The 24,202-nt window shown below is 39.9% G+C and overlaps 1 protein-coding gene across 32 annotated transcripts in view; it reads right to left on the bottom strand.

Moving 5' to 3' along the window:
* Window positions 1-24,202, bottom strand: part of LOC105490389 (NIMA related kinase 11) — a 310,323-nt gene that overhangs the window by 169,416 nt on the left and 116,705 nt on the right. For 26 of the 32 annotated variants that reach the window (XR_011619681.1, XR_011619682.1, XM_011755916.3 and 23 more), the window contains 4 exons: window positions 19,617-19,736; window positions 16,630-16,723; window positions 13,551-13,658; window positions 11,569-11,683 (listed from right to left, as the gene is read on the bottom strand). Coding sequence is in view for 30 of the 32 variants with exons in the window: in XM_011755916.3 (XP_011754218.2) it covers window positions 11,569-11,683; window positions 13,551-13,658; window positions 16,630-16,723; window positions 19,617-19,736 (437 nt within the window). In the remaining 2 variants the exon portion in view is untranslated. Of the gene's footprint in view, window positions 1-6,923; window positions 7,664-11,568; window positions 11,684-13,550; window positions 13,659-16,629; window positions 16,724-19,616; window positions 19,737-24,202 lie in introns of those variants that run through there. The other 6 variants (XM_011755919.3, XM_024795580.2, XM_024795581.2 and 3 more) reach the window with 2 other exon arrangements.

Here is a 24,202-nt window from a genome sequence, read left to right as displayed (position 1 = left end):
CACCGACCCCACAGAAATACAAACTACCATCAGAGAATACTATAAACACCTCTACGCAAATAAACTGGAAAATCTAGAAGAAATGGATAATTTCCTGGACACTTACACTCTTCCAAGACTAAACCAGGAAGAAGTTGAATCCCTGAATAGACCAATAGCAGGCTCTGAAATTGAGGCAATAATTAATAGCCTACCAACCAAAAAAAGTCCAGGACCAGATGGATTCACAGCTGAATTCTACCAGAGGTACAAGGAGGAGTTGGTACCATTCCTTCTGAAACTATTCCAATCAATAGAAAAAGAGGGAATCCTCCCTAACTCATTTTATGAGGCCAACATCATCCTGATACCAAAGCCTGGCAGAGACACAACAAAAAAAGAGAATTTTAGACCAATATCCCTGATGAACATCAATGCAAAAATCCTCAATAAAATACTGGCAAACTGGATTCAGCAACACATCAAAAAGCTTATCCACCATGATCAAGTGGGCTTCATCCCTGGGATGCAAGGCTGGTTCAACATTCGCAAATCAATAAACATAATCCAGCATATAAACAGAACCAAAGACAAGAACCACATGATTATCTCAATAGATGCAGAAAAGGCTTTTGACAAAATTCAACAGCCCTTCATGCTAAAAACGCTCAATAAATTCGGTATTGATGGAACGTACCTCAAAATAATAACAGCTATTTATGACAAACCCACAGCCAATATCATACTGAATGGGCAAAAACTGGAAAAATTCCCTTTGAAAACTGGCACAAGACAGGGATGCCCTCTCTCACCACTCCTATTCAACATAGTGTTGGAAGTTCTGGCTAGGGCAATTAGGCAAGAGAAAGAAATCAAGGGTATTCAGTTAGGAAAAGAAGAAGTCAAACTGTCCCTGTTTGCAGATGACATGATTGTATATTTAGAAAACCCCATTGTCTCAGCCCAAAATCTCCTTAAGCTGATAAGCAACTTCAGCAAAGTCTCAGGATACAAAATTAATGTGCAAAAATCACAAGCATTCTTATACAACAGTATCAGACAAACAGAGAGCGAAATCAGGAATGAACTTCCATTCACAATTGCTTCAAAGAGAATAAAATACCTAGGAATCCAACTTACAAGGGATGTAAAGGACCTCTTCAAGGAGAACTACAAACCACTGCTCAGTGAAATCAAAGAGGACACAAACAAATGGAAGAACATACCATGCTCATGGATAGGAAGAATCAATATCGTGAAAATGGCCATACTGCCCAAGGTAATTTATAGATTCAATGCCATCCCCATCAAGCTACCAATGAGTTTCTTCACAGAATTGGAAAAAACTGCTTTAAAGTTCATATGGAACCAAAAAAGAGCCCGCATCTCCAAGACAATCCTAAGTCAAAAGAACAAAGCTGGAGGCATCATGCTACCTGACTTCAAACTATACTACAAGGCTACAGTAACCAAAACAGCATGGTACTGGTACCAAAACAGAGATATAGACCAATGGAACAGAACAGAGTCCTCAGAAATAATACCACACATCTACAGCCATCTGATCTTTGACAAACCTGAGAGAAACAAGAAATGGGGAAAGGATTCCCTATTTAATAAATGGTGCTGGGAAAATTGGCTAGCCATAAGTAGAAAGCTGAAACTGGATCCTTTCCTTACTCCTTATACGAAAATTCATTCAAGATGGATTAGAGACTTAAATCTTAGACGTAATACCATAAAAATCCTAGAGGAAAACCTAGGTAGTACCATTCAGGACATAGGCATGGGCAAAGACTTCATGTCTAAAACACCAAAAGCAACGGCAGCAAAAGCCAAAATTGACAAATGGGATCTCATTAAATTAAAGGGCTTCTGCACAGCAAAAAGAAACTACCATCAGAGTGAACAGGCAACCTACAGAATGGGAGAACATTTTTGCAATCTACTCATCTGACAAAGGGCTAATATCCAGAACCTACAAAGAACTCAAACAAATTTACAAGCAAAAAACAAACAACCCCATCAAAAAGTGGGTAAAGGATATGAACAGACATTTCTCAAAAGAAGACATTCATACAGCCAACAGACACATGAAAAAATGCTCATCATCACTGGCCATCAGAGAAATGCAAATCAAAACCACAATGAGATACCATCTCACACCAGTTAGAATGGCGATCATTAAAAAGTCAGGAAACAACAGGTGCTGGAGAGGATGTGGAGAAATAGGAACACTTTTACACTGTTGGTGGGATTGTAAACTAGTTCAACCATTATGGAAAACAGTATGGCGATTCCTCAAGGATCTAGAACTAGATGTACCATATGACCCAGCCATCCCATTACTGGGGATATACCCAAAGGATTATAAATTATGCTGCTATAAAGACACATGCACACGTATGTTTATTGCAGCACTATTCACAATAGCAAAGACTTGGAATCAACCCAAATGTCCATCAGTGACAGATTGGATTAAGAAAATGTGGCACATATACACCATGGAATACTATGCAGCCATCAAAAAGGATGAGTTTGCGTCCTTTGTAGGGACATGGATGCAGCTGGAAACCATCATTCTTAGCAAACTATCACAAGAACAGAAAACCAAACACCGCATGTTCTCACTCATAGGTGGGAACTGAACAATAAGATCACTTGGACTCAGGAAGGGGAACATGACACACAGGGGCCTATCATGGGGAGGGGGGAGGGGGGAGGGATTGCATTGGGAGTTATACCTGATGTAAATGATGAGTTGATGGGTGCAGCACACCAACATGGCACAAGTATACATATGTAACAAACCTGCACGTTATGCACATGTACCCTACAACTTAAAGTATAATAATAATAAATAAATTAAAAATATATATATGTTGTTAATTTAGTAACAAATTTAAATTTACACTCTCATATTATATAAAATATTTAGAGCTACTGCTTTTTTCCCACTCTGAAATTTCATGAAATACAATTATTTAAACTCCTCACATGCATACAGACTAAGTGTCCTTGTCACGACTATGAGTTGTGCAACTCTGTACTTCCAGCTCATATTTTTCTGATAAAGCTCTCCTTGAAATCTGCATAGGAAACTGTCAGTACAAGTTCTATCTTTTTCTTAGCCTGTCTGCGCTATTATAACAAAATACCATGAACTGGGTAATTTATACAGAACAGAAATTTATTTCTCACAGTCCTGGAGGCTGGGAAGTCCAAGATCAAGGCAACAGTAGGTTTGGTTGTGTGGTAAGGGCTGCCCTCTGCTGCCAACATGGCGTGTCATTGCTCGATCCTCTGGAGTGAAGGAACACTGTGTCCTCACATGGTGGAAGGTGGAAGAGCAAGAGGGATGAACTCACTCCATCAAGCCCTTTGATAAGGGCACTTAATCCCATTCATAAGGAGGGAGTCCTCATGAGCTGATTGCCTCTTAATGACCCCACCTCTTAATAATTGCCAACAACTGAGTTTTTGAGAGCAGACATTCAAGTCATAACAATCTTAAAGTACAAGTACAGTCATGTACTGCATAATGACATCTCAGTCAACAATGAACCACATATAGAGTGGTGGTCCCATAAGATAATTAAACTAAAAAATTCGTATCACCTAGTGATGCAGTGTAAACACACATACTGCACTATCAGTCATATGAAAGTATAGTGCCTACAAGTATGTACAATATAATCATAATAAATACTTATGTTACTACTTTATTTACTATACTACACTATTATCATTATTTTATAGTATACTCCTTCTACTTATTTAAAAAATGTTAACTGTAAAACCTTCAGGAGATACTCCAGAGGAAGGCATTGTTATCATAGGAGGTGACAGCTCCCTGCATGTTATTGCCCATGGAGATCTCCCAGTGGGACGAGATATGGAGGTGAAAGGCCAAAGGCCTAGGCTAGTATGTGTGTTCGTGACTTCATTTTTAACAAAAAATTCAAAAGTTAAAAAAATTAATGTTAAAAGTAGAAAATAGCTTATAGAATGATATAAAAAAGAAAATATTCTTGTACAGCTGTACAATGTGTTTGTGTTTTCAGCTGAGTGTTATTATAAAAGAATCAAAAAGTTTTTAAAAATTAAATTTTATAAAGTAAAAAAGTTACAGTAAGCTAAGGTTAATTTATTGTTGAAGAAAAATACTTTAAAAAGAAATTTAGTATAGCCTAAGTGTTATATATACAGTGCTTATATAGAAAGTCTACAGTAGTAAACAGTAGTGAATGTCCTAGACCTTCACATTCACTCACCACTCACTTACTGACTCACCCATGGCAACTTCCAGTCCTGCAAGCTCCATTCATGATAAGTGTCCTATACAGGTGTACCATCTTTTATACTGTGTTTTTACTGTCTATTTTCTATGTTTAGATATACAAATACTTACCACCGTGTTACAATTGCCTGCAATATTCAGGGCAGTAATATGCTGTACAGGTTTGTAGTGCAGGAGCAACCAGCTATACCACAGAGCCTAGATGTGCATTACGCTATGTCATCTAGGTATGTGCAAGTATACTCTCTGATGTTTGCTTAAGGATGAAATTGCCTAATGACACTTTCTCAGAATATATTCCTGTCATTAAGCAGTACATGACTGTATTCATTTGAGTGATATTTGAATAGGTTTTTTTGTATGTTGTTGTTCATCCTATGTCTGTAATTTTTACAATATAACTACTTACTATTCTTTTTATAGTGCTTTTCGAAGACTTGTTAACAAAGACATCCCAGTTTTTCAACCTATGCTAGGGCAGGAATCAGGTTCACAACCTCAGTACTGTAAAGCAGCATAGGATATGTTCTAAGAAAGACGAAAAAGGATCAGGGAGATTAGTCAAGGAGTCCTGGTAGGAGACATCTTCTGATGTCGCATCAAGGAGGACGTCTTTGAGCTGGGTCTTAGAAGATAAGTTTGCTTCTAACAAGTAGACAGGAGTTGATTAGCAGCATCTAAGTATTCTATATCTGACTTGGTAGTAAGAGCTCCTGTCACTGATTGAGCCAAACACAGTAACAGACATGTATGTCACTGTATGTTAACAAATGTGTTATATCTAACACATGTTATCTCAATACTCACAGTGAAGTTTTCAGATTGGTATTACTAACTGCATTTTACTGATTAAAAAATAAATGTAAAAACTGCAGATCACAGAAATTATGTTCCTTAAAATCACAGTGCTATCACATGGGAAAGTCAGGACTCAAATGCAGATCTGAAAGATTCCCTTTCATATGGCAGCTTAGCTTTCTTTGGGCATCATAACAATGTTCTCCAAGTGGTAAGCACATAAGCCCTGAGCACAACTGTGAAACCTGCATGCATGGAAAATAAATTTATCAACTAAAGGAAAACCATACTGTGTATGTGCAGAGCACTGTCTGAAACACCCATTATAAAAGGTTTTACTCTATTACATTTGTTGCTATACCCTATTTATATTACATTTGCTTAGGATGCCATGTCAAAGTGGCTTGTTGGGCAGGTGTTAGTCAGCATCCAGCTTAACTTTTCTTTTTTTTTTTTTTTTTTGAGACGGAGTCTCGCTCTGCCGCCCAGGCTGGAGTGCAGTGGCCGGATCTCAGCTCACTGCAAGCTCTGCCTCCCGGGTTCACACCATTCTCCTGCCTCAGCCTCCCGAGTAGCTGGGACTACAGGCGCCCGCCACCGCGCCCGGCTAGTTTTTTGTATTTTTTAGTAGAGACAGGGTTTCACCGTGTTAGCCAGGATGGTCTCGATCTCCTGACCTCGTGATCCGCCCGTCTCGGCCTCCCAAAGTGCTGGGATTACAGGCTTGAGCCACCGCGCCCGGCCTAACTTTTCAAATTGGATATCATCTTTGAAATTTTAGTTAGAGACCTGTCATATAGAAGGAACACTCTAAATTATTAAATATGCCTCAGGGTGGAGAATCAGCACATCTTCATTCAGTATTAGATTCATTCTAATTACCCTGTAGAACTCAGAAATTAGTGAGAACTGCAGGCATCTTTATTCCTGAGAGCAAGTATTAGAGTCAGGTGGAAACACTATTATGAAATGCAAATATAACTCAGTGGAATAAGTGACAATTATGAAATAAAACCACCATCAATTTATGTTTATAAATCAAGTCTTGAAGACATCTAAAGTTCTGGAAGTGATGGAAGATCTAGGAATGTGGAAGTAACCCCTGGTATTTGTTTGGTCTTCTTTTCTGAGAGCTAAAGAGCCAGGCAGCTCCACCAGCTGGAGACATTGGACTGGGCATTGGAGTCTGAGCTACTACCTTTTGTTGTATTAAGCTCCAGTGGCTTTAGTGGACACTAGGTCCTTTTAGATCTGCTGGTAGGGCTCTCTGCTACTCAGATGTGTGCACCTCCACCCCCAACTATATAGACGGAAGAGAGAGGAGCTAAAAGATCCCTGTCCCTTATCTCCAAATAGCCAACTTTCCTCCCGAGACAGGACCCCAAAGCTTTGTTAACACTCATTGTGGAAGACAATGTTGTTCAGCTGATGTTAGAAGAAAATCTCAAACCCCATGATCACCCTCTGGATTAAGGACTCTGTGTCCCAGGTGATACCCAGAGATCTTCCCAATTGCTTTCTATCTCCATGACTTTTCTCGCATCTTTCTTGGCCATTCATTAGCTAACACATAGACAGTTAAGCATTACATTGTTTCTTCTGAATATTTTAACAATTTTTTAAATTTATCAATTTTATTTAGGTATAATTTATATATAATAAAATGCACTAATTTAAAGTATAGAGTCCAGTGAGTTTTGACAAATATACCCATCTGCGTAGCCAGCACCACAATCAAGACAGCAAACTTACAAACTTTTCTATCACAAAAAAAGGTTTCCTTATGCCCTTTTGGAGTCAACTCCCACCACCACCACCCCCAGGCAGCAACTGGCCTAATTTCCATCACTATAGATAAGTACTTCTGGTTCCGGAACTTCACAGAAATGGAATCATTCAGTATGAACTCTTTTATGTAAGACTTCTTTCACTTCTAATAATTTTAAAAGTATTTATCTATATTGTTGTATATATTGGTGTGTGTTCCTTTTCAGTGTCAAGTAGTATATATTCCATCGACAAACTACACATTTGCTTATCCATTCACCTGTTGACGGACACTTGACTTGCTTTAATTTTGAGTACTTATGAATAAAACTGCTAGAAACATTTGTGTACAGGTCTTGTAGACACATTTTCAGATAACTATCTAAAAGTGAAATTACTGAGTAGAGGTTTTCTTTTTAAAATTAAAACAATAAAAACATATCATGTTTAATTAACAAAGTTCAAATCACTTTATTTCCACTTGAACTTTTAAAAAGAAGAGGTGACATCATAAGTCATAGAACAGCCCAGAACTGCAAAGAGCATGTGGGGTTCCTACAGGCAAGCAAAGCACAACCTCCTAGAGGTCAGAGCTATCTCTGAGCACTGGGCTCAGTGCTTGCTTAAAGAGTGGCTGAACAGGAAATGAAGAGGTGACAGCTGGTCAGGATGTGGGTAAGCAGCCAAGGCCTACTTCACTGCATTCTCTACATCTGACTGGTGGGGTAGGGAGTCATGCTCCTGGTAGACCCACGATCAAGAGTCTCAGGCTATTCCAGCTTTGGAAAAAACACTGCTCTGAAAGTCAGCTGTGAGTTGCTAAAACATAAAATAAAATAAAATAAAATAAATAAAATAAAATAAAATAAAATAAAATAAAATAAAATAAAATGGCTAGAGTACAAGGAAGTTCCTGGCAAAAATTAATGGGCAAGAAATCATTAGCATTACATATAAGAAGTTAAATGGGGATAATTTCTTTAACATTCCAGTTGTACTTTCTCAATTGATTATAATGGTTACCCATGACTTTTGCTAGATTAAATCATATGCATAGTCAACTAATGCATATCAAATGTAAATAATAAGTCTTATCCTGTCTTTTTTTTCCCTGCAACTAACTCCTCATATGCCAGAGGGAATTTTCCAAGTCAACATCAAAGACTAATTAAACATTTGGTGTAGGAGCTTTGAAAGAATGACTGTGTAATTTTATTTTACATATACATGCCAAATAAAAAATAAACTAATAAAAACTTCCTTTGGGTGCTGAAAGTTTGCAGTCTAATCTTCTAAAAGGCAAAAAGCATTGAAAAAATAATTAACCACTTCAGAGTTCATCAACAAATTAAGTCTCATGTTTCAAAACCTCAATTAATCTCTGTGATCACTAATTTTCTGGTAGTTGCCCACCTTTCTAATGATTTGTCAAACCCAAAGCTTGCATTTTCTTTTTTTTCTTCTTTTTTTACTTTTGTTTTAGGTTCATTATAGCACTATGCACAATAGCAAAGACATAGAATCAACCTAAATGCTTACCAAAGTTATATTTTCATAGTTCTAAGTTTATTTTTTGAATTTAATATTAAGAAAGAATAGCATTTAGAAAGTATGAATTTACAGACAGGAAAAAATAACGGAAATGTTTAAAGTATTTTACAAGGCATCTGATCCACCTAAAACTATTATGTATTTTTTCTAATCTGATAGTTTATCATAGAGTCCTAAGTAGTCTTTACATTACAATATGAACAAAGTGGTCAAAGAAGTAGATTTGACGATTTCCACTTTGGCTGGTAAATCAACACACTGTCTACCATACTGAAATCTCCATGACAAAGGACAAAATGAGAGGTAAGAAGGACATAGCTTGAGTTTCCCATAGTAGCCGGAACCTGTGGTCAAGACTAGCTTGGGAGTAATTTGGCTACTACAGTTCACAAAAATTAGCAAAGAGACACATGACAAAGACTCTGCCTTTCGAAAGTCCAATTTCTTTGATATGTTTTTCTGTTTCTTACAAGTCGATTGCTTCTACCCACCACCACCAGAAACACATCCTTTGGGGGAAATGGAAAGGGTGGTGTACTAGATAGAAAGCAGGAACTCTGCAGTCCTTAAGCAAGACATTCAATGTCTTTGGATTCTCATCTATGAAATGAAGTATTAAGTACTTTTCCTATTTGAAATCAGGAGGAAGCTCAGACTTTTTGGTCCTAGACCACCCATTCAATATCCTGCCCTGGGGCTTCCTATGCATAAATAGTGATGGCTCTGTCCTCCAGCAGAGCACAAGCCACAGGTATCGGGAGTTACATACTGCCTAACTTTCTCAGCTTTCTGTCACTGGAAAAGGGTCCAATTCAGACCTCGCACAAGAAAGAATTCAGGGCAAGTTCATAGAGAAAAGTGGAGGCAAGTTTATTAAGAAAGTAAAGAAACAAAAGAATGATTACTCCATGGGCAGAGTAGTGGCATGAGCTGCTCGACTGAATAGACTTATAGTTGTTTCTTGATTATATGCTAAACAACAGGTGGATTATTCACGAGTTTTCCAGGAAAGGGGTGGGAAACTCCCGGAACTGAGGATTCCTCCTACTTTTAGACCACATAAAGTAACTTCCCATGTGTCATGGCATTTGTAAATTGTCACGGTGCTGGTGGGAGTGTCTTTTAGCATGCTAATGCATTATAATTTACATATAATGAGCAATGAGGATGATCAGAGGTCACTTTCATTGCCATCTTGGGTTTGGTGGGCTTTGGCTGGCTTCTTTACTACAACCTGTTTTATCACCAAGGTCTTTATGACCTGTATTTTGTGCTGACCTCCTGTCTCACCCTGTGACAAAGAATGCCTTAACCTCCGGGGAATGCAGCCCAGTAGGTCTCAGCCTTATTTTACTCAGCCCTTACTCAAGATGGAGTTGCTCTGGTTCTAATGTCTCTGACATTTCTATTTTTAGAAATAGAAGTCCATGGGATTTTTCTATACTTCTGAATTTTACTTTTGGAAACTAACAAATAATATATTAAATATCATAAAAAGCCTAAGAGAGAAATTCATCTGAAATACATATTTGTTTGTCAAGAATGTCTGTTACAAGATGGCTTCCATAGCACCATTTCAAAAGTTGGCTAATGCCAATCTTGTCTCCATACAGCTGAAGGAGGCAGCACAGGCTCTAACAGCTCTATCAAGAAGACTTCAAGTGCAAATCTGGGATAAGAAGACAAGATAACCCAAGGTTCACTACCTTAATTCTCAACTTGAGAAGACAGCTACACTGCTGCCAAAGAGAGCTCTTATATCATTGTGCAGCCATAAGGATGCACTTGAAGACCTCCAATAACACAGAGTGCAACTGGCCAAGGATCCCAGCTGCTGTGCTCTGAAATCCATCTCTGCATTCTCTCAGAGGCTATGATGCCTCCTGATGGGCGACTACTGGAGCACAGTAGGAATACAAAGGCAGGCCTGTAGGATGGCTCACTTTGCTAGAGGACTTCCTGACGCCTTTGCTACCTCTGACTGCAGAGCAATCTAGTTCACCTCCACCAAACCTCTCTTTTCACTTGGAATAAGACTTTAATCAGTGGTCTAATGGTTCCCCTGGTTTTTTCTAGCTCTTCTTTACTTTCTTTTATGTAAGCATTTTCTCTAAAAGTAACACTGCAATTGTAGTCCTGACTTAGCATCTGCTTCTCAGAGGTCCAGACTAACATTCATTCATGTATTCATCCACTCATTAATTCAGTCAAGAATTATAGAGTGCTTAGAATGTTCCTGGAACTTTGCTCTAGGCACTGGGGAGACTGGTGAACTATACTGAGAAGACACTTACATTGATAACCCTTCTTTGCTCAAAGTGTCATAACTGCTTCCCCTTCTTCAGCACTTACTGTATGCTGGGCACTGAACTAAGACCTCTCCACATGCCACATCTCATTTGCTCTTCACAACAACCCTGAAAGAAGGCATTATTATTCTTATTTCATAGATAAGAAAGCAGAGACCTAGAGAGATTATGTTGTCAGGGCCTTTTCTGATAGAGCCAACTTTTTTACTCCAAAACCCATGCATTTAACCGTTAGCTTATGATGTACCTACTCCATTTGGATGTATCTGCTCCATGTGGACCACTGATTAAAGTCTTATCCCAAGTGAAAATAGAGGTTTGCTGGAAGTGTACTCGTTTGCTGTGTAGTCTGAGGTAGCAAAGGCATCAGGAAGTCCTCTAGCAAAGTCAGCCATCCTACAGGCCTGCCTTTGTATTCCTGCTCTGAGCACTTTTATTTTCTGGTAATGCACAACTGCATAGTTGATTTTCCAAAGCCTGGCTTCATTTCTTCAATTTAAATTTACGACAGTTGGGAGAACCATTTACAGAACAGGGAAAACACAGTGCTCCAGAGCATTCAGAGTTCGCACAATTCCAAAGTCAGGTTAACGACAACATTGTTTAACCCACCCAGAAGAGGTCTCTTATCAGGTGTGAGTTTCCAACTCATCCTCACTATTGCAAAGAAGATAGAGAGGACAGAAAAATCCTTAGCTTCTCTACTTTTCATCCTGGTCATAGCCCAGCCCTGGCAAACTGATAGCAGGTACTGCATATACCCAGAGCTTCTCTCAGAGGCCAGACAGGCCCCCTGCAAAGTCAGCCACAGCAACCTGGGCAGCAGCTGTGAGCATCCTTGTGAAAACCAATGCAAACACGTACCATGATATCCAAGGTCAGATGTGGCATCCTCTACAATTGATTCAAGTTTGCGGAGGTCCATGGAAGGAATAGGCTGAGGTTCAGACAGGTTCTCTAAAGTCGGTTCATCAAATTCCTTGTGGAAGGTAATTAACAATTCATGAGATGCTGATAGAAGGAAACAGCACTACCACAAATGAAAAAAATATTCTTACTTAGAAGACTACTTGGAAACAAGCCTACCTAATCCTCTCCCTTAAACATTTTCAAACTTCAGGAGGTAAGCTGGGATAAGAGAAACAGCCCTGAATCAATGAGACAGGTGACTTTGCACAAAGCATTTAACCTTCATGGGCTCAGTTTCAGGATCATGACTAGGTAAGCCAAGTGGGGTGCCCAAGGTACCAATTGAAGGTACTCACTCCATTGACAGCTGAGGGGGGCCTCCTTCAATTTGGCACCTAGGATATTCCAGTTACCACACCCTACTCCAGCCCTGCTCAGTTTCTGCATCTCAAAATTAAAGGTGTTAGCTTGAATGACTTACAAGTTCCCCTCTAGCTTTAAATCTCTGTGATTCTATGAATTCCAATTTCCTAAAAGAAAAAGATCTAAGAGACCACATGATGAAAGAATTCACGCTTTAAAAAAATAAAAGGTTTAGCCAAAATCAGTAGGTATTTCAATAAATCATTTTGCCTTTTTCCCTTAGTTATGTGTGTGTGCGTGTGTGTGTGTGTGTGTGTGTGTGTGTGTGTGTGTGTATTTGTGTTTGAACCTGGAGCTGGTGCTGAGTTGATCTATTTTTCTTGATAAATGGTTTTCATGGGAAACTACTCCAAGAGTATCTTTTTAATAAAACAAAATTTAAAAGAAAGTTCAATCTAATCTCAATAAGTGAAATGAAGCCATGCCACACTGCAGTGCAGTATTTGTGAGAATATCATCATAAAGTGTTTTTAAGAAGTCAGTTTTCTGTACTATATAATACTTGTTTCAGGAGGTGAAATTGGTTCCAAATTTCAAAGGATTGCTGAGAGTACACAGAGAACTTTATGGATAAAGAACAAAGAGTACATGAAATACATCTTTACGTGCACTTCGAAAATTATTTGAAAATAACAATGTATTTGGACTCTCAATTAACTTTGATTTGCTGTTTCTCTTTGAAGAGAAAGATAGAATTATTATAAATGCTTCTTTTAGAAGGAGAAGGACATGGTCTGATCTTTGGTCCCCATTACCACTCTATGTATAGAGACCTGATCTGCTATGTACTTTTCACAGAGACCTAACTTTAGCCCCAGCACAACTGTATACGCCACAGGATCAACGACAGACCTGGCCTGTCTTACGTATTATGGTATCTAACTGCTTTAAGCTGTCATTCTTTAGAGAAACAGTGCCTAACATGATTCTACATTCGATGGTGCGTCAAGATTTCAAAGCCCAAATTCAGCCAACCAGAAAATGCCTGCCAAAATAAAAGGCCTTGTCAGCTAGGGTCTGAAAAACAAAGCAAGCCACTCTCCTACATGCCTCAAATAATTTTTATAACATGTTTAAGAGGTGACATAGAGCCCATTCTCTCCCATAACTCTGATTCTCTCCTGTAAGTGCTTTAGAAATATAAAGTAGCTTGCTTCCGCCAGGCAAGAGAGATGGAAGAAGGAATAGAGAACAGAGCTCCAGTGAGATTAGTAAGAAATTAAATCATAAACATGTGTATGGGAAAGGGGAAGGAAAGCACTCAAAGATGGGAGCATTTTTCTCTTCCTCTTCTTCATCACATTTTTCTTTAGCCTCTTGCATCTGATTAATCTCTTTCCTATATTCATTTCATCTTTTTCAGCTCAATGAAGCTTTTTCCTGCTACATTTAAAACCCTTCAGGCTCCTCTGCAAAGTGTTCAGCTTCCCATTTGATTTCCCCTTTGTTCTCTGGGTATCATTAAACCTGCCTCACTTTTGTGCTGAATAGTGTGTGAATATGATTAAACTTGCCTCTTCCCTGTCTTGCCACCTCTCTTCATCCTCGTCCTGGGGTGAACAAGAAAGTCTTCCCTCAGGTTGCTCCTCCTTTTCTTCCATTCCTATTAAATGTGTTTTTTCCTAAGGAGATTATGACAAGGTCTGTTCAGCAGTGGTTTTCCAAGTCTTCCCTCATCTGAGGTGAAGTGCTGCTTTCAGGAGGCCCATTTTCTATTCATTATTAATCAGAGTGTACATAGGAAATAGACCAGCAGCATAGGAAATAGCAGAGGGCTTATAAGAAATGCAACATCTCAGGCTGCATCTGGTCTAATCGAATCAGAATCTGCATCTTAACAAGATTCATAGGAAATCAAGGTGCATTTCAAGTTTGAGAATACTATAAGCCGTAAGAATTTGGAGGAGGGTCCATTGATTGTAGACCCAAGTGGGCTGAGAAGGTTTTCCTGAAAACATTTGAAAGAGAGGTGGGATGCTGACAATGTGCCAGAGGGAAATGGCTGATGTGACTGCACAAAAGAGAGCAAGATGCCTGGGGATGCTGAGCCATCCAGTCTGTGGGCCTGAACCAGCTGGCAAGAGGACACAGTGTTCAAGCAAAACAGACTCAACAGCCATCTATCTGCCTGGAGCATTTCTGCCGTCAATATATAAACATAGGAAACATGCTTCTGGAAAGCTCAGGGCCAAAGACAGTGGTGGCACTAATCTCAGAAGATCAAAGAATGAACCACAGTCTTTGTCCACAACAGCATCAGCATCAGTCGCTTCCCCTCCTGCTCCCTTTGCACCTTGCTGATGGGAAGGGGATGAAAATGGGAAGTCACTGGGGAAGTGATGAGTTGCGAATTCATAGGATCCTTGTGAAATCCTCTCTTTCTTCATCTGAGTTGGGCCAAGATCAGAACTTTGTGTCTAGCTCCCATGTTCTGTGGAATAATATATGGATAAGAACATTTCTTGGGATTCTGCCTGCCATATGATCTCAGGCTTATCTTCAGTCACTTCAGGACCCCCAAAGGACCTTGATTTATAAGAGGAAGACAAGACCTAATACAGTGTAGTCATAACACCAATAATAATTCCATCCAATATAAAAGAACACAAACACGGTGATCTTGAAGGGTCAAAGAAGAAAAGCAAAAAAGCAAATTATCAGACACTAATATTTAAGCTCATACTTGAAACTACATTTCTTTTTTGCCATATGGTAACTTCAAGAATGAAGTCATTTAGATTTTATAAAACAAAATAATACCATGCCTGTACTTCTCCATTTTCAATCTTAGGGGGAAAATCCCTTAGAATCAGGGATCCCTGATTTATAAGAGGAAGACAAGACCCGAAAGAGATTATGACAAGGTCTATTCAGCAGTGGTTTTCCAAGTCTTCCCTCATCTGAGGTGAAGCGCTGCTTTCAGGAGGCCCATCTTCTATTCATTATTAATCAGAGTGTACACAGGAATCAGACCAGCAGCATAGGAATTAGCAGAGGACTTATAAGAAATACAACATTTCTGAGCATTCTAGAAAACTATGTCCCCATTTCTATAGCTGAATAAACAAGTACTTTACACATGAACACACTCAGAATTCTTATAATTCTGTCAGCCTCCTTGCCAGGATCTGTGGGAATGAGCAGTTCTCAGGACTGTAGGGGGACAAAGCAGACTGAACCAAAGAAGAAGACCCATCTTCACAGGTTATCATTTGCAGGGCCTAGACGTGTGTGGGAAGTTGAAGAAAGGCACCCAGTTTTCAGAGGGGGGCTTGAGTCCTTCCATAGTGGTGGCATCAAGACCCTTCTCCAAACAGGGATCCAGCCCTATTGTTGACCCCATGGCCTTTCAGCCAGCAGGTTCTTCACTCACACCCCAAGTTCCCTGAGCAGGAAAGAACCCATCTCCCAAGTCTCTGTAGCCTGCAACAGATCCCACATGGAGACTTCACTTAAATGGAGTGGCGGATGGGTGGGAAAAGGGGGATGGAATTGAGCACATATCAAACCAGCATCCCCACATTGTCTGCTAACTGGTCCATCAAACAGAGGAAGACTCCTGAGGTTAGAGGAAGCTGGGCCTCTTATTGGTCCCAACTTGGGATTTTTAGAACTCCAAAGCACATAGAACCCCTAAATAATTGAGAAAGATGCATTACTGGCAGATCTCCCCTTAAGAGGGGCCCTATCTGGCTGAGGGTGAGGTCTCATGCATGCCCCAAGGTTTGGAGCCCTCTGATAACTAAGCTACAACAGAATTAGCATCCCTGGGGCTTGGGGGATTGTACCCGCAGCCTCAGGGGGCTTGGTGCTTCCTGCTAAAGGAGAGAATCTCTCACATGCAGGGATCTCCATTAATAAAAATCAGAATTTGAGATAGTAGAAGTTCTCTATAAAAATGGCTTCATCCCAAGTTGCTTTTACCTGAAGAGCTATGAGGTTGGTATTGACATCTATTGCCCAAATTTGACATTGTAAAGACCACCTTATTTATTAATCAGAGCCTACCCAAGGCCTGTGGAGACACTGTCAACCATTAGAGAAAATGGTGTTTGCTATTTACAGATTTGGAATGCCGAGGACATGCCGAGGTCATTTCATGTGAATCTGCAACTCTATTCATTATTGAACATCTATGGCAGTTAAAATTTGAATGAAGTTATCAACACAGTGTACAACAAAATGGGTAAGAAACAAAATAAAAAGGAAAAGAATAAAAACCAAAGAGAACAATGTACTAAAGAGGTAAAGCAACAATAGCATGGGTGGAATTAAAAATTAGATACACGCACATTTGTTCTGTCAGCTAATCCTTTTAACCCATCAGTTACGCATTCAGTGCCAATTCAGTTGTCTTGTGCAGAGTAGGCACTTGATTTTTGTTAAATGGATCAATTGACCCACCTCTCGCTACAACCACTTCGAATCGTTGTCACCAACTGTTGACCTACATTCTAGAATCCTTCCTAGAACTCGGCAAAGTTAATCTGGGTGTTCTTGTTTTCTCCCTCGTCCCTTTTCCTACCCAATCATCGCCATGAATCTGAAGCAAGAAAAATTTTCATGTAAACTTTAAAATAAGAGGATACTTACATGGAGTACATCAACACTCAGCTGCTGAAAGTTCCGAGATCTCAATTCTTGCATTCGTTTGCTATTTTCTTCATATTTTTCTTCCACAATCTTTCTATAAGTTTAAAGTGAATGTAGAAAAATAACTGTGAATTGCTAAAACCATGTCTATATTATACAGATGAATGTGATCCTTATTTCAACAGATCGACTGGGGGATTAGAAAATCAGGCCATCAGTTCTCTTCCTCATCAAGGTGAATGTGGTGCAGCACCCAGCTTTTAAAGCTTTTAAAGCACACACAGGATGCTCTGGTTCCTTATTCACCCTTACAAATCCCAAAATGCAGCAGCAGGAGAAGGCAGTGCTCCTCTCTGTGTGTTCTCCAAGTGCAATGACAGAGCTATGTGTTCCCAATGCCTAGCACAGTGCCTAACACAGACTAGTAACACAAAAACTGCTTTCAGGATGAACAAATCCATAAAAAGTAAAACTAGAGCCACATATCAAAGGATGTATGAGGAAATATATGGGAGTTATTGTACAGGGGAATTTTTCTAGACACATTTACTTTGTTTTCTCTTATTACAGGAGAGTGAGTTTAAGAGACCTGCTACTGAACTGGGAGAAAGATCTGAGTTCTCTGATTACTTGTGGGCTAATTGATACTCAGGTTTTCCTCACTGAACACCCTTCTGGTCAAACTTTCTTGTCTCTAAAATGGGTACGTTATAATTCTTCTGACAATAGAGTAATTTTCTAGCTAAAACACAAGACCCCCTTGATTCTACAATCAACAATTAGAAACAATTCTAATACAATTTATTCACAAAATCAAGGCCAAACTTTATTTAAAACCATTACCTTCAAATAAGAAAAATATATTAGTGTAACATGTGAAAGATATGTGACTTCTTTGTATTAAAAAACAGTTTTAATGTAAATATTTTGTAATCTGCATATGTTATTAAATTTACCTTTTTAATCTGTTCCTATCAGAGATTTAATTTTCCTTTTACCCTCAGCCAATGACATGAATCATGGCACCTTGGAAATATCACCATTTCTGAGGTATTACAAACAGATTTGGGGCTGTGAGCTGATGCAATGGCTCAAGCAATTTATGTGAATATATTTTCCCAGTAAAACTCACATTCAATGTCACAGTGGTTTGCAGAAGCCAACTTGTATTGGCTCCCAAGAGCAGACTGTGTAAATATCTTCCCAACTGAAAATTAAATGATATCATATTGGTAGCTTGATATTGGCCACAGTGGAAGTATTTATATCACAGAAATCAGCAGCCCCCTTCAAATCCAGAGCTGGTTATTAAATATTCACCAGCACACCACTGCTCACAATCTACTTTCATGGAAATCTTTTTCTACCCATTTATTAAAGAAAGCACATGTCAAGGGAAAACAGACTCACAGATTCTTATTTGGCTTATCATGATATTCATTCTAAGTACAAGGACACCTCTAAATCAGTTTTCAGATAAATTAACAAGGTAACAAAAGGAACAGATTTGTGTTCAGGTTCTTTCTGTCTCTCTAGTTCTTGACTGGGGCTCCTAAACTACCAAAACACTGACAGAGGAAGAAAAAATAAGAAAAATTAGGAAATTTGATAACCTACCAACAGATGATAAATCAGTTTTTCAGAAATTGAGGCTCTTAGGCTCTTTGAAATTTCATTTTATACATGTATTTTTTTCAGTTTTATTAAAACTTAATTGACAAAAAATTTTAGATTTATATATACTATGTGATGTTTTCATATATGTATACATTGTAGGATGATTAAATCAAGCTCTACTCTGTTAGCAATTTTCAAAAATACAAAACAATGTTATTAATCACAGTCACAATGTTGTACAATAGATCTCCAAAACATATTTCTCCTGTCTGACTGAAACTTTTTACCCTTTGACCAACATTTCCCCATTCATGCCCCCTTTCCCCTAGTAACCACCATTCTACTTCCCTCTTTTGTGAATTCAACTTTTTAAGATTCCACATATAAGTGATATTACGCAGTGTTTGTCTTTCTATGCCTGGCTTATTTCTCTTAACATAATGTCCTCCAGGTTCATCCATGTTGTTGCAAATGATGGGATTCCCTTCTTTTTTAAGGCTAAATAGTACTCCATTGTATGTATTTATACCACATTTTATTTATCCCCTTATCTGTTGATGGATACATACGTTGATTCCATATCTTGGCTACTCTGAATAATTCTGCAATGAACATTGGAGTGTAAGTATCTTTTTGATATACTGATTTCATTGGATATAAATCCAAATGTAGGACTCCCGGATCATATGGTAGTTCTATTTTTAATTTTTAGAGGAATCTTCATCCTATTTTTCCATAATGGCTGTACTGATTTACATTCTCACCACTACTGCACAAGGGATCCCTTTTCTCTACATCCTGGCTAACACCTGAAATTTCACTTTTTCATGTAAATACTCTAATTACTAGTGATATCTCCCACCAGCAACACCGCCCTGAGCATAGACTTTTCTAAAGGCTTCACTTGACAGAACAGAGCTCTGTTTCCCATCTACTTCTTTCAAAAGCTAACAATTTCCTGCCAATAAAGTCTCCTTCCTATAAATAAGTGAGGTCTCCTGGTAGAAGGTACGCAGCAAGCACCTAGGGAATCTGGGTAAAACAGTGATGTCTCCTGCTGGGGTATGTGCAGAAGCTGTCAACAGCAATGAGGTTTCATTTGGAAATTGACTCTATTTTCATCACTAATAACCTCCCAAATAGTTAATCTTTCCCTTCACACAAGACTGAAAGCCTGATATTAATAGCACCTGACATTCAATCTATGGCTCAATAGTCATCTTGAAGTGAACGAGTGAATGAATAAACACATAAATACATAATCGTATGCATTGGGGTTTCCTGTTTTGGTTTCTGCTTTTCTCTGTAAATTCCCTGAGAGCCCTGAGAAGTAGTACCAAGCATGAGTGCCTAAAGGAAATGCAACTTACTTCAGCTTCCTGGCTTTCTCATCAGCTGCCTGGAGCTTTCTCAGCCTCATCCTTTCTCTTGGAGTCATTTTCTGTACTTCTGACAGTGCCCTCAGAGTCTGCAGGTGGATCCTTTTTTGCCTATAAATAACAAAGATTCCCCTCATATAGCCCATCCCAAACATGTTCAGAAAAATTAAACAAATATTTTATAAAAGTATTACTACACTACTGAGAGCAAAAGCATCTTGAGACAGGCCAGGCAAAACCTAATAAGCTTTGGGTATGTAATGAGCCAACCAGGACTGTAGTTAATAAGCAACACTTCCCAAATTAGATTCTTGTTTAAAGGAAATTATTTACTTTCCAAATTCCTGCTCGTTTCATCGCCAATGACTAGTTTTCATAAAGTAAAACAAATTAGGATCTCGGCCATCAAAGAGTAAATAGACGGGCACAGTAATTCCACTATGTGTATAAAACACATAATTTTTAGAGTTAGGCAGAGTTTGAATCCCACCTCCACCACTCATTAGCTCTGTGGCCTTGGGCAAGTAACTGAACCTCCCTGAATCTCAGTTTTCTCATCTGCAAAGAATGGGCCATAGTAAGTATCACATGAGATAACACATGCACAGTGCCTAGCACATAAAAAGTATTCCAAATGCTAGTATTATAATAGCTAAATCTTATTTTTTAAATTTTATTTAAAGTTCAGGGGTGCATGTGCAGGTTATACAGGTAAACTCGAGTCATAGGGGTTTGTTGTTCAGATTATTTTGTCACCCACACATTAAGCCGAGTACCGATTAGTTATTTTTCCTGATCCTCTCCCTCCTCCCACTCTCCACCCTCTGAAAAATTCCAGTGTCTGTTGTTCCCCTCTGTGTGTCCACATGTCCTCATCATTTAGCTCCCACTTATAAGTGAGAACATGCATTATTTGGTTTTCTGGTCATGCATTACTTTGCTAAGGATAATGGCCTCCAGCTCTGTCTATGTTGCTGCAAAGGACATGATCTTGTTATTTTTATGACTGTGTAGTATCCCATGGCATAAACGTACCACATTTTCTTTATCTAGTGTACCATTGATGGGCATTTAGGTTGATTCCATGTCTTTGCTATTGTGAACAATGCTGCAATGAACATATGCGTGTATGTGTCTTTATGACAGAATGATTTATATTCCTCCAGGTATATATCCAGTAATGGGATTGCTGGGTCAAATGGTATTCTATTTTTAGGTCTTTAAGGAATTACCACAATGTTTTCCACAATGGTTGAACTAATTTACACTTCCACCAATGGTGTATGAGTGTTCCTTTCTCTCTTCACCCTCACCAGCATCTTTTTTTTTTTTTTTTTTTTGAGACGGAGTCTCACTCTGTCACCAGGCTAGAGTGCAGTGGTGCGATTTCAGCTCACTGCAACCTCAGCCTCCTGAGTAGCTGGGACTACAGGTGCGTGCCACCACACCCAGTGAATTTTTGTATTTTTAGTAGAGACGGGGTTTCACCATGTTGGCCAGGATGGTCTCGATCTCTTGACCTCATGATCCACCATTCTGTCTGGTGTAAAGTTTCTGAGAACTTGCCCTATGAATCTGGGTGGTCCTGTATTGGGTGCACGTATATTTTGGATAGTTAGATCTTCTTGTTGAATTGAACCCTTTACCATTATGTAATGCCCTTGTCTTTTTTGATTATTTTTGGTATAAAGTCTGTTTGGTTTGAAATTAGAATAGCAACCCCTGCTTTTTTCTATTTTCCATTTGCTTGGTAGATTTTTCTCCATCCTTTACTTTGAGCCTATGTGTGCCATTGCATGTGAGATGGGTCTCTTAAAGACAGTATATAGTTGGGCCTTGCTTCTTTATCCGACTCTGCACAGTGCCTTTTAATTGTGGCATTTGGTCTGTTTACATTCAAGGTCAGTATTGAGCTGCGTGGATTTAATCCTGTCATCATGATGTTATCTGGTTATTATGCAGACTTGTTTGTATGGTTGCTCTATAGTGTCACTTATAGTCTGTGTACTTCAGTGTATACCGGTAGTGGCTGGTAATGGTCTTTCCTTTCTATATTTAGTGCTTCCTTCGGGAGGTCTTATAAGGCAGGTCTGGTAGTAACAAATTCCCTCAGTATTTGCTTGTCTGAAAAGGATCTTATTTCTCCTTCGCTTATGAAGCTTAGTTTGGCCAGATATGAAATTCTTGGTGGAATTTCTTTTCTTTAAGAATGTTGAATGTTGGTCCTCAGTCTCTTCTGGCTTGTAAGGTTTCAGCTGAGAGATCTGCTGTTAGTTTGATGGGCTTCCCTTTGTATGTGACCTGACCTTTCTCTCCAACTGCCTTTAACATTTTTTCTTTCATTCTGATCTTGGAAAATCTGATGATTATGTGTCCTGGGGATGATCTTCTTGTGAAGTATCTTACTGAGGCTCTTTGCATTTTCTGAATTTGAGTGTTGGCCTCTTTAGCTAGGTTGGGGAAGTTCTCATGGATGAAATTTCTATGTTTCTATGTAACATATTTCTATGTTTTCTAAGTTGCTTCAATTTTCCCCACCTCTTTCAGGGACATGATTTGATCTCTTTTACACAATCCCATATTTCTTGCAGATTTTGTTCATTCCTTTTTCTCTATTCTTCCCTGTCTTATTTCAGAAAACCAGTCTTCAAGCTCTGAGATTCTTTCTTCAGCTAGGTGCATTCTGATAGTAATACTAGAGATTGCAATTTTTTTTTTTTTTTTTTTTTTTTTTGAGATGGAGTCTCACTCCATCATTAAGTCCGGAGTGCAATGGTGCTATCTCAGGTCACTGAAACCTCCGCCTCCCAGGTTCAAGCAATTCTCCTGCCACAGCCTCCTTGGTAACTGGGATTACAGGCACCTGGCTAATTTTTGTAGAGATGGGGTTTCGCCATGTTGGCCAGGCTGGTCTCGAACTCCTGACCTCAAATGATCCACCCACTTCAGCCTCCCAAACTGCTGGGATTACAGGCGTGAGCCACTGTGACTGGCCTGAAATTCTTATAGTGTGATTTTCAGCTCAATCGGGTCAGTTACATTCTTTTCTATACTGGCTATTTCGTCTGTCAGCTCCTGTATCATTTTATTATGTTTCTTAGCTTTCTTGGATTGTGTTTCAATGTGCTCCTGCATCTCAATGATCTTCATTCCTATTAATATTCAGAATTCTATTTCTGTCATTTCAGCCTTCTCAGCCTGGCTTAGAACCCTTGCTACAGAGGTACTGTGGTCACCTGGAGGAAAGAAGGCAGTCTGGTTTTTTGAGTTCTCGAAGTTCTTGCACTGGCTCTTTCTCATCTTTGGGGCTGAAGTTCCTTCAATCTTTGAAGTTTTTTTCCTTTTATTCTATTTGATAACTTTGACAGTTTGATTTTGGTATAAGGTGGATTCAGTAGACTGGCTTTGTTTCTGGAAAATTTTAGGCAGCCAGTGCTCAGCTCCGAACTCCTGGGCTGTGTGCTCTAACTCTGGGAGACTTGTATTGGGCCCCAACTTTGCTCTCTGGCTCCTCAAGGTCATCAACTCATTGCACTGGGGGGCCCAATGTGCTTCTGGACAGCTGGTCACTACACTCTGATGGGTGGTGCCAGCCAAAGCATTTTGTAGGATGGTGACAGTAGGATCCATCCTTGCTTGCATGTGCCAGCAGCGGCAGCGGTGGTGGAGTGGCAGTGTGGAGGGGTGCACACTTGTCAGCTGTGGAAAGGTGCTAGCAGGTGTCAGGGTGCCTGTCTCCCTGGGGGCGTTCACAGCAGCAGCAGAAGCAGAATGGCTCAGGGAGCTGGGTCCCTGCACTGGCAACTGTGCATGTGGTCCTATTGGTGGTGGTGCTAGCACAAGGTGCAGCACTGGTGGGCATAGGTCTGTGTGCAACCTCTGTGCATGTTGACATGCACATAGGTAGGAGTGCATGTCAGGGCAGGGAAGGGTCCGCTGTTCTCTGCACCTAGTTTCACTCTAGCAGCAGTGTTGGTACAGGGGCAGGGTGCTGGCAGGGCCAGGGCTGGCTGTCTCTGTGTCGCCAAGGCTCTGACTGCAATGGCAGGGGAGGTGAGGTGGGATACACTCCCGTCAGCAGCAGTAGCAGGGCACACGCATGTTGGCAGGGCAGGAAAGTCAAAATCTGCCCATGTATATACATGCCAGAAAAGCAACATGGGGAGGGGTGTGGCTGTGAGCCTGGGGAAGCTGCAGTTAGGGGAAGGAGTAGGTCTCCCCACTGGATCTCTCCTCCAGTCAGGCATGATTCCTCAGCAGTACAGGAGCTATGATGTAGACCCCCAGGGCACCCGCGGCTGCACTGCAAGCAGGCATGGTCAGGCTGGGCCTCAGGAGAGGACAGAAGATCAAGGGGTGCTCAGGTCAGATCAGCCTCCTCTGATGGGCAAGACTGCCTGCAGAGTTCAGGTCTGACAGTTCCCCTGGGTCTAAAGTCTCCCACGGGAGCAAGTCAAGCCAAGGGGATGGTCTCCCTGGCCATGCTCTGCTGCAGACACTCAAGCACCAAACCCTCTGGGCTCCACATCGGCTGGTGTGCTGCCCCTACTACTTCTCTAAGCAGCTCTCCCTACCAA

The sequence above is a fragment of the Macaca nemestrina genome, chromosome 2 (assembly GCF_043159975.1).
Source record: "Macaca nemestrina isolate mMacNem1 chromosome 2, mMacNem.hap1, whole genome shotgun sequence".
Classification (NCBI taxonomy): domain Eukaryota; kingdom Metazoa; phylum Chordata; class Mammalia; order Primates; family Cercopithecidae; genus Macaca; species Macaca nemestrina.
Note: the sequence above shows the minus strand (reverse complement) of the source record. Positions and strands in the feature narration are given on the sequence as shown.